Here is an 18,135-nt window from a genome sequence, read left to right on the forward strand (position 1 = left end):
ACTCCCACCCACCCCTCACCACCCACCACTCCCACCCACCCCTCACCACCCACCACTCCCCCCCACCCCTCCCCACCCACCCACCACTCCCCCCCCCACCCCTCACCACCCACCACTCCCACCCACCCCTCACCACCCACCACTCCCACCCACCCCTCACCACCCACCACTCCCCCCCCACCCCTCACCACCCACCACTCCCACCCACCTGGAGCGAGGTAGATTGTGAAATTGGGAACTCTCCTTACTTAAACTGTTCACTCAACTTTGACCAGGTTAGGCCCCACTGAGCCACACAGTTTTATTTCAGAAGTGTCCGTGGCTGTCACGAGTGATAACTCAACGATGTGGGATCATCATCATCATTGTGTGGGAATGTATAGCAGCAGACAGATCCTCTTTCACGGGGCGGAATCGATTCTAACCCGTGGAAGGGAAAAAACCGGAGGACCGAGAGAAAAATCCACGCGACCACAGGGAGAGAGAGAGAGACACGCAAACTCCAAATATACAGCAGCAGGCATCAGGGTCGGGATCGAACTCACGACCTCCTGCGTACCAGGCGAGGTAGTTAACATCTCCTAGCCACCGTGATGATGATGAGAGAGAGAGACACGCAAACTCCAAATATACAGCAGCAGGCATCAGGGTCGGGATCGAACCCACGACCTCCTGCACACCAGGCGAGCGAGTTAACATCTCCTAGCCACCGGGAGGGATAGAGTGTTTCCCCCTCGCACTAGAAGTGGGTGGGTGTTCTCCGGCTTCCCGCTTGAACAATGAATACACTCGTCGCTAATTGACTGAAAATATGTCACAACAACAATACAAACAAGGCACGAACCCTCCTGGGGGGACACAAGAAGAGCACCACGTGACTGTCTTCAGGAAGGTCCTGGCTGTTGCTGCTGCTGCCAATGCAGCAACATCCAGAAAAAATTAACCCGTAAAAGCAAAGTTTTTCACTATAAATCCTTTATATGCGTGGCGGCTAGAGTCCTCTCGTCCTCTGGCTTGAGATGGCTGCCACCTATGGGTCAGATGATTGCCTGCCACCATTAAGCAATTGGTAATTAAATATAAAAAAGAAAATTCCTAAAAAGTGTAAAGTTATGGAAAAAAAATTTCACGAAAATAAATTGTCACGCACAACGAGTCTGTGTGCAAAATGTCAGCTCGATTGGATCACGGGAAGTGGGTTTAAAAACTACCGAAAGATTTGCACGGTCGTAAGCGCGCAAGCAAGCGCGCAAGCAAGCAAGTGAACTTAATATAAAGGATTAAAAAAAAGTTTCCGGCAATAAGCAAAGAACCTCCATGTCCACGACAATGGTCAGCGAGTGAAGGATGATGGAGGGAGGAAAGTCTGTGGAGAAACACCCAACACCGCTGCAGGAATACACCGTCAGCGACTACCCCGCTCCGACAGACACTCACAATCCTCCGATCAGGTTCTCAACCTACCGAGGATATTTCCTGGGTGCTCCTTGAATTGTATCCGGGACACGCGGTGGAAGATGTTTGGGACGATCTCTCCACCGATTGGGACATTGACGCGTGTCCGGTTTGTGACTGGTGGTGGTGGTGGTGGTGCGGCGTCTCTGACCATGTCAACACAGCCGTCAACAGACTGCCCCCAGTCGGATCGTTCATCGACGATCTGAATCAAATCCACGCGGCGGCATCTCCTCGAGTGGTCGAATGGGATCTCAAATGTTGACATCGATTTGTAATCCCCAAAAGCGCCATAGCAGCGAAGAAGGCTGCACAATAATAATAACATCATCACAACAAACCAGAAACACCACAACGACAACAACAACAGCACAACGAGAGACAGCATCACAATAAGGCTCCGGGTTTGGTGTTGTTTGATTTGTGGAGCGGTGGAATGTTCCACCAAAGCAGTGAAAACATTGAATGTTGATGCGCCTCCTCGTCCTCGTCCTCCACCACCTCCCCATCCTCCTCATCCTCCTCATCCTCCTCCTCCCCATCCTCCTCAACCTCCACCACCTCCTCATCCTCCTCCTCCTCGTCCTCCACCACCTCCTCATCCTCCTCATCCTCCTCATCATCCTCGTCCTCCACCACCTCCTCATCCTCATCCTCCTCATCATCCTCGTCCTCCACCACCTCCTCATCCTCATCCTCCTCCTCGTCCTCCACCACCTCCTCATCCTCCTCATCCTCCTCATCATCCTCGTCCTCCACCACCTCCTCATCCTCCTCATCCTCCTCATCCTCCTCGTCCTCCACCACCTCCTCATCCTCCTCATCCTCCTCATCCTCCTCCTCCCCATCCTCCTCAACCTCCACCACCTCCTCATCCTCCTCATCCTCATCCTCGTCCTCCACCACCTCCTCATCCTCCTCATCCTCCTCATCCTCCTCGTCCTCCACCACCTCCTCATCCTCCTCATCCTCCTCATCCTCCTCATCCCCATCCTCCTCAACCTCCACCACCTCCTCATCCTCCTCATCCTCATCCTCCTCCTCGTCCTCCACCACCTCCTCATCCTCCTCATCCTCCTCATCCTCCTCATCCTCCTCCTCCCCATCCTCCTCAACCTCCACCACCTCCTCATCCTCCTCATCCTCCTCCTCGTCCTCCACCACCTCCTCATCCTCCTCATCCTCCTCATCATCCTCGTCCTCCACCACCTCCTCATCCTCCTCATCCTCCTCCTCGTCCTCCACCACCTCCTCCCCATCCTCCTCATCCTCCTCATCCTCCCCATCCTCCTCATCCTCCTCATCCTCCTCCTCCCCATCCTCCTCAACCTCCACCACCTCCTCATCCTCCTCCTCCTCGTCCTCCACCACCTCCTCATCCTCCTCATCCTCCTCATCCTCCTCACCCTCCTCCTCCTCAACCTCCACCACCTCCTCATCCTCCTCCTCGTCCTCCACCACCTCCTCATCCTCCTCATCCTCCTCATCATCCTCGTCCTCCACCACCTCCTCATCCTCATCCTCCTCATCATCCTCGTCCTCCACCACCTCCTCATCCTCATCCTCATCCTCCTCCTCGTCCTCCACCACCTCCTCATCCTCCTCATCCTCCTCATCATCCTCGTCCTCCACCACCTCCTCATCCTCCTCATCCTCCTCATCCTCCTCGTCCTCCACCACCTCCTCATCCTCCTCATCCTCCTCCTCCCCATCCTCCTCAACCTCCACCACCTCCTCATCCTCCTCATCCTCATCCTCGTCCTCCACCACCTCCTCATCCTCCTCATCCTCCTCATCCTCCTCGTCCTCCACCACCTCCTCATCCTCCTCATCCTCCTCATCCTCCTCATCCCCATCCTCCTCAACCTCCACCACCTCCTCATCCTCCTCATCCTCATCCTCCTCCTCGTCCTCCACCACCTCCTCATCCTCCTCATCCTCCTCATCCTCCTCATCCTCCTCCTCCCCATCCTCCTCAACCTCCACCACCTCCTCATCCTCCTCATCCTCCTCCTCGTCCTCCACCACCTCCTCATCCTCCTCATCCTCCTCATCATCCTCGTCCTCCACCACCTCCTCATCCTCCTCATCCTCCTCCTCGTCCTCCACCACCTCCTCCCCATCCTCCTCATCCTCCTCATCCTCCTCATCCTCCTCATCATCCTCGTCCTCCACCACCTCCTCATCCTCCTCATCCTCCTCCTCGTCCTCCACCACCTCATCCTCCTCATCCTCCTCCTCCTCCTCCTCGTCCTCCACCACCTCCTCATCCTCCACCTCCCTATCCTCTGAAACCGCGGCGATTCCCCCCCCCCCCCAATAACCACCACCACCATCACGTGACGCCCAACAGCTCGGGGCCTCAATCGAACACTTTGTCCGTCTGTCCTCCGCCGGAGCCGCGGAATTGGTGGAAAGGGAAAAGAACAAAAATGATAAACGAGTGGGTTGGGCTGGGCTGGGTGGGGTGGGCTGGGCTGGGTGGGGTGGGGTGGGGTGGGCTGGGTGGGGTGGGGTGGGCTGGGTGGGGTGGGGTGGGCTGGGTGGGGTGGGGTGGGCTGGGTGGGGTGGGGTGGGGTGGGTGGGGTGGGGTGGGCTGGGTGGGGTGGGTGGGGTGGGGTGGAGAGACACACAGAGGAGATTAAGACAGAGAGAAGAAAGGCGGCGTGAATGGATTGAGCACGGAAGGGTTTTTTTTTATTTATTCTTCTTCTGCCGACGCTGCTTAGAAGTGGCCGGGAATTGACCCACGTGGGCCTTGACGAAAGCGACGAGGCGGTTATTGAAGAGGAACCCTCAAAGGACGAGGGAGGGGGGGGGCAGTCACGATGCGGGGAAGGACCCTTGGAACACCCTCGTGTTGTTGTTGTTGGTTTGTTTGTTTGTGCAGTCAGGGTTTGGAGTCGAGGGTGAGTAAGATTTGTCCATCGAGTTGAATGTCACCCACAATCGAGGTTGTTTTTTGGGATCGATCGCGTAAGAATGAAATGTGTCGTTAAGCCCGCCACCACCTGACACAGCCAATCAGTGAGGGGTTTGTGACGTCAACGAAACGTGGACAATGCGTTACTAGTTCAGTACACACAGCTCCTGTGTGGTGGAGAGTTAAACCCACTGCTTGCATTTACAATTCGAGTACCGGGACGTTTCGCCGGTAATTGCAACAACAACAACAACAAGCAGCAGCATCAGGCGACAGCCAGAGTCGGAGAGAATTCCTCCTGCTGCTGTTTCCGTCTTAAGTAGAGGAGGGATAATGTTCGAGTCCGTTTTTGTTTCTGCGTCTCCGTCGTCTGCCCCAAGCGGTGCAGACGAGCCTTCGCTGGCAACATCACTCGCTATCGATGGCACCAACGTCATCATCGCCGCTATCAACACGATCATCGCAATCACCAAGATCATCGCAATCAGCAACGTCATCACCACTATCACCAAGTTCATCGCAATCAGCAACGTCATCATCACTATCACCAAGATCATCGCAATCAGCAACATCATCACTATCACCAAGATCATCGCAATCAGCAACGTCATCACTATCACCAAGATCACCGCAATCAGCAACGTCATCATCACTATCACCAAGATCACCGCAATCAGCAACATCATCATCACTATCACCAAGATCATCGCAATCAGCAACATCATCATCACTATCACCAAGATCACCGCAATCAGCAACGTCATCATCACTATCACCAAGATCATCACAATCAGCAACGTCATCATCACTATCACCAAGATCACCGCAATCAGCAACATCATCACCACTATCACCAAGATCACCGCAATCAGCAACATCATCATCACTATCACCAAGATCACCGCAATCAGCAACATCATCACCACTATCACCAAGATCACCGCAATCAGCAACATCATCACCACTATCACCAAGATCATCGCAATCAGCAACATCATCATCACTATCACCAAGATCACCGCAATCAGCAACATCATCACCACTATCACCAAGATCACCGCAATCAGCAACATCATCACCACTATCACCAAGATCATCGCAATCAGCAACATCATCATCACTATCACCAAGATCACCGCAATCAGCAACATCATCACCACTATCACCAAGATCACCGCAATCAGCAACATCATCACCACTATCACCAAGATCACCGCAATCAGCAACATCATCATCACTATCACCAAGATCACCGCAATCAGCAACATCATCACCACTATCACCAAGATCATCGCAATCAGCAACATCATCACTATCACCAAGATCACCGCAATCAGCAACATCATCATCACTATCACCAAGATCATCGCAATCAGCAACGTCATCATCACTATCACCAAGATCATCGCAATCAGCAACATCATCATCACTATCACCAAGATCACCGCAATCAGCAACGTCATCATCACTATCACCAAGATCATCGCAATCAGCAACATCATCATCACTATCACCAAGATCACCGCAATCAGCAACATCATCATCACTATCACCAAGATCATCGCAATCAGCAACATCATCATCACTATCACCAAGATCATCGCAATCAGCAACATCATCATCACTATCACCAAGATCATCGCAATCAGCAACATCATCATCACTATCACCAAGATCACCGCAATCAGCAACATCATCATCACTATCACCAAGTTCATCGCAATCAGCAACGTCATCATCACTATCACCAAGTTCATCGCAATCAGCAACATGATCATCACTATCACCAAGATGACCGCAATCAGCAACGTCATCATCACTATCACCAAGATCATTGCAATCAGCAACGTCATCACCACTATCACCAAGATCATTGCAATCAGCAACGTCATCATCATCATCTCTTAATTTTCAACACCAAAATCCTCGTCACTATCATCTGGTGGAGCCCTGAAGCGTGACCTCGTGTCAAGGTCGGTTAGGTGGGGGGGGGCATAACAGAAACGACGTTCAATGGACGTTAGAAACGCTGAGCAGCGGCGCTAAGTTGCAGGGCTTGTCGAGGGGGTGAGGGTGGCCATTGCGTTGTCACACAAAAAAAAACGGACGAAAGAAAAGAGTTCCAGCGACGAAGCGACTAGAAATCAGAGCTCCTGAAAGTGAAGGGAGAGCGGAGACAGCCGGAGAGACGTTACGTCGTGGTTACCGTGTTGATGTCCGTGATCATGATCACGGCTCGCCATCTCAACGGGCTAGCGAGGGCATCCCCAGTGGCAACTGGCTCTGTTCGAAACGAGCCATTGTGTTTCGTTTGTTGTCGTTGACACGGAAACTCCGATTAGCACGGGTAGCTATGCAGACTCAACACTGCCCATAGACTCAGCACTGCCCATAGACTCAACACTACCCATAGACTCAATACTGCCCATAGACTCAACACTGCCCATAGACTCAACACTACCCATAGACTCAACACTACCCATAGACTCAACACTGCCCATAGACTCAACACTGCCCATTGACTCAACACTGCCCATAGACTCAACACTGCCCATAGACTCAACACTGCCCATAGACTCAACACTACCCATAGACTCAACACTGCCCATAGACTAACACTACCCATAGACTCAACACTACCCATAGACTCAACACTACCCATAGACTCAACACTGCCCATAGACTAACACTACCCATAGACTCAACACTACCCATAGACTCAACACTGCCCATAGACTCAACACTGCCCATAGACTTAACACTGCCCATAGACTCAACACTGCCCATAGACTCAACACTGCCCATAGACTCAACACTGCCCATAGACTCAACACTGCCCATAGACTCAACACTGCCCATAGACTCAACACTGCCCATAGACTCAACACTGCCCATAGACTCAACACTGCCCATAGACTCAACACTGCCCATAGACTCAACACTGCCCATAGACTCAACACTGCCCATAGACTCAACACTGCCCATAGACTCAACACTGCCCATAGACTCAACACTGCCCATAGATTCAACACTGCCCATAGACTCAACACTGCCCATAGACTCAACACTGCCCATAGACTCAACACTGTCCATAGACTCAACACTGCCCATAGACTCAACACTGCCCATAGACTCAACACTGCCCATAGATTCAACACTGCCCATAGACTCAACACTGCCCATAGATTCAACACTGCCCATAGACTCAACACTACCCATAGACTCAACACTACCCATAGACTCAACACTGCCCATAGACTCAACACTGCCCATAGACTCAACACTGCCCATAGATTCAACACTGCCCATAGACTCAACACTGCCCATAGATTCAACACTGCCCATAGACTCAACACTGCCCATAGACTCAACACTACCCATAAACTCAACACTGCCCATAGACTCAACACTGCCCATATACTCAACACTGCCCATAGATTCAACACTGCCCATAGGCTCAACACTGCCCATAGACTCAACACTGCCCATAGACTCAACACTGCCCATAGACTAACACTACCCATAGACTCAACACTACCCATAGACTAACACTACCCATAGACTAACACTACCCATTGACTCAACACTGCCCATAGACTCAACACTGCCCATAGACTCAACACTGCCCATAGACTCAACACTGCCCATAGACTCAACACTGCCCATAGACTCAACACTACCCATAAACTCAACACTACACATAGACTCACCACTGCCCATAGACTCAACACTACCCATAGACTAAACACTGCCCATTGACTCAAGACTGCCAATAGACTCAGCACTGCCCATAGACTCAACACTGCCCATTGACTCAAGACTGCCCATAGACTCAACACTACCCATGGACTCAACACTGCCCATAGACTAACACTGCCCATAGACTAACACTGCCCATAGACTCAACACTACCCATAAACTCAACACTACACATAGACTCACCACTGCCCATAGACTCAACACTACCCATAGACTAAACACTGCCCATTGACTCAAGACTGCCAATAGACTCAGCACTGCCCATAGACTCAACACTGCACATTGACTCAAGACTGCCCATAGACTCAACACTGACCCATGGACTCAACACTGCCCATAGACTAACACTGCCCATAGACTAACACTGCCCATAGACTCAACACTGCCCATAGACTCAACACTACCCATAGACTCAACACTACCCATAGACTCAACACTGCCCATAGACTCAACACTACCCATAGACTCAACACTACCCATAGACTAACACTACCCATAGACTCAACACTGCCCATAGACTCAACACTACCCATAGACTCAACACTACCCATAGACTCAACACTGCCCATAGACTCAACACTACCCATAGACTCAACACTACCCATAGACTCAACACTACCCATAGACTCAACACTGCCCATAGACTCAACACTGCAAATAGACTCAACACTACCCATAGACTCAACACTACCCATAGACTCAACACTGCCCATAGACTCAACACTACCCATAGACTCAACACTACCCATAGACTCAACACTGCCCATAGACTCAGCACTACCCATAGACTCAACACTACCCATAGACTCAACACTACCCATAGACTCAACACTGCCCATAGACTCAACACTGCCCATAGACTCAACACTAACCCATAGACTCAACACTACCCATAGACTCAACACTGCCCATAGACTCAACACTGCCCATAGACTCAACACTAACCCATAGACTCAACACTACCCATAGACTCAACACTGCCCATAGACTCAGCACTACCCATAGACTCAACACTGCCCATAGACTCAACACTGCCCATAGACTCAACACTAACCCATAGACTCAACACTGCCCATAGACTCAACACTACCCATAGACTCAGCACTACCCATAGACTCAACACTGCCCATAGACTCAACACTGCCCATAGACTCAACACTGCCCATAGACTCAACACTGCCCATAGACTCAACACTACCCATAGACTCAACACTACCCATAAATTCAACACTGCCCATAGACTCAACACTACCCATAGACTCAACACTGCCCATAGACTCAACACTGCCCATAGACTCAACACTACCCATAAACTCAACACTGCCCATAGACTCAACACTGCCCATAGACTCAACACTGCCCATAGATTCAACACTTCCCATAGGCTCAACACTGCCCATAGACTCAACACTGCCCATAGACTCAACACTGCCCATAGACTAACACTACCCATAGACTCAACACTACCCATAGACTAACACTACCCATAGACTCAACACTGCCCATAGACTCAACACTGCCCATAGACTCAACACTGCCCATAGACTCAACACTGCCCATAGACTCAACACTACCCATAAACTCAACACTACACATAGACTCACCACTGCCCATAGACTCAACACTACCCATAGACTAAACACTGCCCATTGACTCAAGACTGCCAATAGACTCAGCACTGCCCATAGACTCAACACTGCCCATAGACTCAACACTGCCCATAGACTCAACACTACCCATAGACTCAGCACTGCACCATAGACTCAACACTGCCCATAGATTCAACACTGCCCATAGACTCAAGACTGCCCATAGACTCAACACTAACCCATAGACTCAACACTACCCATAGACTCAACACTGCCCATAGACTCAGCACTACCCATAGACTCAACACTGCCCATAGACTCAACACTGCCCATAGACTCAACACTAACCCATAGACTCAACACTGCCCATAGACTCAACACTACCCATAGACTCAGCACTACCCATAGACTCAACACTGCCCATAGACTCAACACTGCCCATAGACTCAACACTGCCCATAGACTCAACACTGCCCATAGACTCAACACTACCCATAGACTCAACACTACCCATAAATTCAACACTGCCCATAGACTCAACACTACCCATAGACTCAACACTGCCCATAGACTCAACACTGCCCATAGACTCAACACTACCCATAAACTCAACACTGCCCATAGACTCAACACTGCCCATAGACTCAACACTGCCCATAGATTCAACACTTCCCATAGGCTCAACACTGCCCATAGACTCAACACTGCCCATAGACTCAACACTGCCCATAGACTAACACTACCCATAGACTCAACACTACCCATAGACTAACACTACCCATAGACTCAACACTGCCCATAGACTCAACACTGCCCATAGACTCAACACTGCCCATAGACTCAACACTGCCCATAGACTCAACACTACCCATAAACTCAACACTACACATAGACTCACCACTGCCCATAGACTCAACACTACCCATAGACTAAACACTGCCCATTGACTCAAGACTGCCAATAGACTCAGCACTGCCCATAGACTCAACACTGCCCATAGACTCAACACTGCCCATAGACTCAACACTACCCATAGACTCAGCACTGCACCATAGACTCAACACTGCCCATAGATTCAACACTGCCCATAGACTCAAGACTGCCCATAGACTCAACACTAACCCATAGACTCAACACTACCCATAGACTCAACACTGCCCATAGACTCAGCACTACCCATAGACTCAACACTGCCCATAGACTCAACACTGCCCATAGACTCAACACTAACCCATAGACTCAACACTGCCCATAGACTCAACACTACCCATAGACTCAGCACTACCCATAGACTCAACACTGCCCATAGACTCAACACTGCCCATAGACTCAACACTGCCCATAGACTCAACACTGCCCATAGACTCAACACTACCCATAGACTCAACACTACCCATAAATTCAACACTGCCCATAGACTCAACACTACCCATAGACTCAACACTGCCCATAGACTCAACACTGCCCATAGACTCAACACTACCCATAAACTCAACACTGCCCATAGACTCAACACTGCCCATAGACTCAACACTGCCCATAGATTCAACACTTCCCATAGGCTCAACACTGCCCATAGACTCAACACTGCCCATAGACTCAACACTGCCCATAGACTCAACACTACCCATAGACTCAACACTACCCATAAATTCAACACTGCCCATAGACTCAACACTACCCATAGACTCAACACTGCCCATAGACTCAACACTGCCCATAGACTCAACACTACCCATAAACTCAACACTGCCCATAGACTCAACACTGCCCATAGACTCAACACTGCCCATAGATTCAACACTTCCCATAGGCTCAACACTGCCCATAGACTCAACACTGCCCATAGACTCAACACTGCCCATAGACTAACACTACCCATAGACTCAGCACTGCACCATAGACTCAACACTGCCCATAGATTCAACACTGCCCATAGACTCAAGACTGCCCATAGACTCAACACTGCCCATAGACTCAGCACTGCCCATAGACTCAGCACTGCCCATAGACTCAGCACTGCCCATAGACTCAACACTGCCCATAGACTCACTGCACCTCCGACTGGCAACAAACACACATCATGAGAGGGTGCTGTGGTTGCAGGATGTGATTTCCCTCACCTGGTCGTGGGTTCGATCCCGACCCTGATGCCTGCTGCTGTATATTTGTAGTTTGCATTGTCCCTCTTTCTCTCTCCGTGGCCACGTGTCTTTTTCCCTGAGTCCTCCGGACTTCCCCTCCACGTGTAGAATGTGAGTATTTAGCTGCGTTCAACGTCCACGTGATGATCAGCCACTTCGTTGAGCTACCATTGGTGATAGCCAGCTGCGTCTGTGTGTGATTGCTGTAGTGGGGAGCGGTGGTGTAGCGGTTAGCGCCCTGCGCTACGAACCCGGCGACTCGGAGTTCGATTCCTGCTCGCCGCCATCAATACCGGTGACGATTACCTGAACCGGTCCTGGGCCTCCCCTAGGTAGACTCAGCCTTTGACGAGTGCCTGCTACGGTGTGTCGTATATTGCACCGCTGGGGAGAAAAACGCGGGCCGACGTTTGTGGCGCTGGCCACCCACCTCCTCGTGTGCCGTGTCGGCCTGCACAGGTGCTCGCTAACAGCACTTTCCCCAACAGTCTGTTAAGGCTACATGGGGGATGTTTGTCTTTGTGATCGCTATAGAAAAACATTATTTCTGTTGACCAGTGGCTGGTGGTCGGTGGTGGTGGTGGTGGTAGCGGTGGTGGTGGTGGTGGTGGAGGTGGTGATGGTAGCCGATGGCCTTTGGCGGTCGTGGTGGTGGCGGCGGTGGTGGTGGTGGCGGTGGCAGTGGCCATTGGTGGTGGTGGTGGCCGGTGCCGGTGGCGGTGGCGGTGGTGGCGATGGCGGTGGCAGTGGCAGTGGCGGTGGCGGTGGTCGTTGTGGCGGTGGTGGCGGTGGTGGTGGTGGCGATAGGTGGCGGTGGCGCCTAACGGACCGGTGCCCTTCGCCCTCCCCCCGGTGCCAGGTGACGTTCACGAAGCGCAAGTTCGGGCTCATGAAGAAGGCGTACGAGCTGAGCGTGCTGTGCGACTGCGAGATCGCGCTCATCATCTTCAACAGCGCCAGCAAGCTCTTCCAGTACGCGAGCACCGACATGGACAAGGTGCTGCTCAAGTACACCGAGTACAGCGAGCCGCACGAGAGCCGCACCAACTCCGACATCCTGGAGGTGCGTCAACGTACGACACCGCGCCTCAATGTGCCACACCGCGCCACACCACCTCACTGCGCAACGCCACATCACCACACCTCAATGTGCCACACCACACCACGTCACACCACCTCACTGCACCACGTCACACCACGCCACACCACCGCACCTCAATGTGCCACACCACGTCACGCCACCTCAATGCACCGCACAACACCACGCCACCACACCTCAATGTGCCACACCGCGCCACACCACCTCAATGCACCACGTCACACCACGCCACACCACCTCACTGCGCCACGTCACACCACGCCACACCACCTCACTGCGCCACGCCACATCACCACACCTCAATGCACCACGTCACACCACGCCACACCACCGCACCTCAATGTGCCACACCACATCACACCACCCAAATGTGCCTCACCACACCACCGCACCTCAATGTGCCACACCACGTCACACCACCTCACTGCACCACGTCACACCACCGCACCTCAATGCCCCCACGCCTCCACGCTGCATTCTGGGTCAGGGTGGTCATGGCAGCGGCATGGACACCGTGCAGGGCGGGGGGGGTGGGATTTGTAGCGTGCGCGGTGCCGCGGGTCTACGGCGGCGGCGGCGAGCGATGCTGCTGCTGCTGCTGGTGGCTGGTGGTCGTGAGTGTGAGTGGGGAGGGGGTAGATGAGTGGCCTTAATTGTGGGTTGGGGGGGGTCAGGGGGTCAGGGAAAAGGTGGGGAATTAATGGGGCCCGTGACTTTTCATCTTTGCACTTTTTAATTTCTTCTGGCGAGACGCAGTTCACGCTTGCAAATGAGACGGCATCCTGAGGGGGCGATGCGATCAATGTGCAGAGCGCCTCCACAGCGCTTTGTTTTCTCCTGATCGGCCTCTCTTCGCAACAGGACGAGCTAACGGTCCTGAGGAGCTTCCTCGCCGAACATTACTGAACTCAACTATTTCTCACCATTGGAACCTCATTTTCCAGTAAAAAATATGATAATAGTTGTTTTACCCTTCTATCTGGCAACAAAACTGACACCTTTTTTTTTACAAGGAGTCATGTTTGCATAGACCACAATACCTGCAGTCATAATGCATCATCTGGTTCAACCCATGTGAGACTAGGCTCTAAGGAAAGCTGTCTCGGGTGTGGGCCAATCAACTTCAAGGACAGTGCATACATTATCAGCGTTATGTTTTTGTTTGCATTATGACTGCAGGTATTGTGGTCTATGCAAACATGACTCCTTGTAAAAAAAGGTGTCAGTTTTGTTGCCAGATAGAAGGGTAAAAAACCAATTATCAACTATTTCTGTTATTTTACCACGTGTAAGGAACCAACCACTGAACTATGCAGCTCTTAGTGACGTGGTTATCACAAATGCGAGCTCGACAAAGTGGATTGTGATCATCGTGTGGACATTTGTAGCAGCCAAATTCTCTAAACGCGCGATGTCGATGTTGAGTGTGGAGGGGGAAAGCCGGAGGACCCAGAGGAAAATCCACGCGATCCACGGGGAGAGAGAGAGACACCACAAACTCCAAATGTAAAGCAGCGGGCGTCAGGGTCGGAATCGAACCCACGCCTTCCTGCATACCAGGCGAGGCAGTCAACATTGTATAGCCACCGTGATAATGATGATGAGAGAGAGACACGGAAACTCCAAATATACAGCAGCAGGCGTCAGGGTCGGAATCGAACCCACGCCCTCCTGCACACCAGGCGAGGCAGTTAATATCTCCTAGCCACCGTGATGGTGATGAGAGAGACGCAAACGCCAAATACACAGCAGCAGACGTCAGTGTCGGGATCGAACCCACGACCTCCTGCATACCAGGCGAGGGAGTTAACATCTCTTAGCCACCGTGGTGATGATGATGAGAGAGAGACACGCAAACTCCAAATATACAACAGCAGGGACACACAGATAGAGAGACACAACAGAGAGAGACACAGAGAGAGAACCACAGAGACACAGAGAGAGAGAGAGACAAAGAGAACGACACAGAGAGAGACACACAGAGAGAGAGACACACAGAGAGAGACACACACACAGAGAGAGAGAGACTGCATTCCTTTCATCCCCGCATCACCGTGACTCACACAGAGGGCCCCGTTACGTAAACAGCTGAAGGCGCAGGCCGTGAAATTCCTTGCTCACGCCTGCTGCTGCTGTGTGGGTCTCCGCCGCCTTAGGGAGCTCTGGAGAGCCCCCCACCCCCCCCCCGTAGCGAATCTTGGCCTACTCCTCCTCGCTGGCTAGAGGTCTCGGAAGAGTACCCACACTCCCCCCCCACCCCCCAGAGGTCGCAACCGGGTACCCGATACCCGTACCCTACCTGATACCCGGCTACCCGTACCCGTACCCGGCAGGGTGAGTCACCGTTTGTCACTCATTTCCCAACGTCTTGTCTCTTCTCACAATTCAAGTTCCTAGAATCAACCCACCCGCGCCTGCAACGTGGCTTCATCCCAGAGGTCGCAATCAGATACCCGTACCCTACCCGGGTAGGGTACGGGTACGGCCGGGTACGGGTACCCGTTTGCGACCCTGGTGCGGCCGGGTACGGGTACGGGTAAGGAATCAAAACCCGTTTGCGACCTCTGCCCCCCCCCCCCCCCCACACGCGCAAGTAGCTGATGAGCCCGCTGTGTGGAGTCCACACTGACACCGCTGCTGGCTGGATCGAGACGCTGGCAGACGGAGTGGAGTGGGGGGGGGGGGGGGTTGGGGGGGGAGTGGGGGGGGGGGTTGGGGGGGGTGTTCTCCCCCCATTTGTTTCACTGCCGCGCCGGGAGATGGAAACGAACCGTCGACCTCTGGATCGCAAGCTCCACCAGCCGGGAGATGGAGTGATGAAGTGAGCGCGAGGTGCAGGGGGTTGCCGCGAGAGGCGGATTCATAATTCACCAGCAGTGGATCAAACCCTGGCTGCCGTTGCTATCTGTGATGACGGTGATCATTTTAGCGAAATGTTAACTCCCTCGCCTGGTGCGCAGGAGGTCGTGGGTTTGATCCCGACCCTGACGCCTGCTGCTGTATATTTGGAGTTTGTGTGTCTCTTTCTCTCATCATCATCACGGTGGCTAGGAGATGTTGACTACCTCGCCTGGTACGCAGGAGGTCGTGGGTTCGATCCCAACCCTGACGCCTGCTGCTGTGTATTTGGAGTTTGTGTGTCTGTCTCTCTCTCATCATCATCACGGTGGCTAGGAGATGTTAACTACCTCGCCTGGTCTACAGGAGGTCGTGGGTTTGATCCCGACCCTGACGCCTGCTGCTGTATATTTGGAGTTTGCCTGTCTCTCATCATCATCACGTTGGCTAGGAGATGTTAACTACCTCGCCTGGTGCGCAGGAGGTCGTGGGTTCGATCCCAACCCTGACGCCTGCTGCTGTATATTTGGAGTTTGCGTGTCTCTCTCTCCCCGTGGTCGCGTTGATTTTTCTCCGGGTCCTCCGTTTTTTCCCCCCTCCACATTTGGCATCAACATCACGCGTTTCGAGAGCATTTGGCTGCTGCTAAACATTTCCACGTGATGAAGAAGATGATGATGAGGATGGAGATGATGAAGGAGATGATGAAGGAGATGATGATGATGATGATGGAGATGATGAAGATGATGATGATGAGGATGGAGATGATGAAGGAGATGATGAAGAAGATGATGATGATGATGATGATGGAGATGGAGATGATGAAGATGATGATGATGAGCGCCACTTTGTTGAGCTCTCATTTACGGTGGCACAGCTCCGCTTCAGAAAAATAGCTCCACACCATCTCGGCGGGGCCTTACATGTGAAGTATTGGAAAATGACGGCAGGAAACTCCTTGACGGGAACACACTTCTTTTATTAAATCTTGACTTGTAACAATACAACGCGTGGCCTCTCTTCTTCACACCGCACTTCTCTTGACTCAGGATTCTGTGCTGCCGGCTCTCTGTGCCTCGTGTAGACTCCGCGCCTCGGCTACACTCCTCTCTCGCCTCGTGTAGACTCTGCGCCTCTGCTACACTCTCCTCTCTCGCCTCGTGTAGACTTTGCCTCTCTCTCGCTGGCTACACCGTATGCATACTCGGCTCGTGCAGACCGTTCTCTCTCGCTGGCTACACCGTATGCATACTCGGCTCGTGCAGACCGTTCTCTCTCGCTGGCTACACACTACACATTACTCAGCTCGTGTAGACCGTTCTATCTCGCTGGCTACACACTATACATTACTCAGCTCGTGTAGACCGTTCTATCTCGCTGGCTACACACTATACATTACTCAGCTCGTGTAGACCGTTCTATCTCGCTGGCTACACACTATACATTACTCAGCTCGTGTAGACCTTTCTCTCTCGCTGGCTACACACTATACCTTACTCTCTTCTACTCTCCATTACTCTCCTCTCCGGGCTCTATCTCTACACCTTCGTCTTCATTCTTAGATGGTTCCACTTCTGCCCCTTGCTCCTCTGTGCATCACCTTATATACCCCTTCTTCCCGGGAGACGGAGCGGATGCGGACCTCAACGTCGGCACCGCTCCTCCGTTACCCAATCCCCACGCGCTATCCCCACGATCCGGTTCCGCTCAGCGCGTGTTTCCACTCTCCGACCAATCACACCGCGCTGCTACCCGATCACTCCCTCTGGGCGCGTCACCGGCACACAGCCAATCAGCAGCACTACCCCCACCCGCGCACTGACGCCTGCTCCTCCCCGTCAGCGCGCGTCACCACACACACACCCGTACATACGCGCTGGCACACGACATATACCCCCAGCGCGTATCACCACTACATCACCCCCTCCCACATAGCTCGCAGCCGGCCCGGCTGCTAACAACAACCAACCACGACGATAAAACGACAACCAACAAAAAAAAAACCCCATAACCCCCCGAGTGTGCCCCGTAACATAACACAACAACAACAACAACAAGAATAACTATGTACAGATTGACAATGAACGCGAAAAGTCAACAATAACACGATACGAGCAAATTCGAAACGAACGCGCCCCACGTCCCTGCGACTACACGCAGTGACGAGGCGCTCCAACTGCCCCGACTCCTCACGAGGCAGGTCATGCAAAGTAGCACGACCTGGCGCGAGTCCGTCTGGCTGGTCCATCGTATGGGGCGGGACACTGACGACCGTCCGGCGGTTCCGGCCGCTCCAGACGGCGCGGAACGGGCCTGAAAGGGCCGGCC

The 18,135-nt window shown here is 52.5% G+C and overlaps 1 protein-coding gene across 1 annotated transcript in view; it reads left to right on the forward strand.

Moving 5' to 3' along the window:
• The window catches only part of LOC144950724 (myocyte-specific enhancer factor 2C-like), an 88,967-nt gene that overhangs the window by 30,848 nt on the left and 39,984 nt on the right, over positions 1 to 18,135 (forward strand). The window contains exon 3 of the mRNA XM_078880797.1: positions 12,730 to 12,933. Coding sequence (XP_078736923.1) covers positions 12,730 to 12,933 — 204 coding nt within the window. The remainder of the gene's footprint in view (positions 1 to 12,729; positions 12,934 to 18,135) is intronic.

Source organism: Lampetra fluviatilis, chromosome 59, assembly GCF_964198595.1.
Source record: "Lampetra fluviatilis chromosome 59, kcLamFluv1.1, whole genome shotgun sequence".
Taxonomy (NCBI): Eukaryota; Metazoa; Chordata; class Hyperoartia; order Petromyzontiformes; family Petromyzontidae; genus Lampetra; species Lampetra fluviatilis.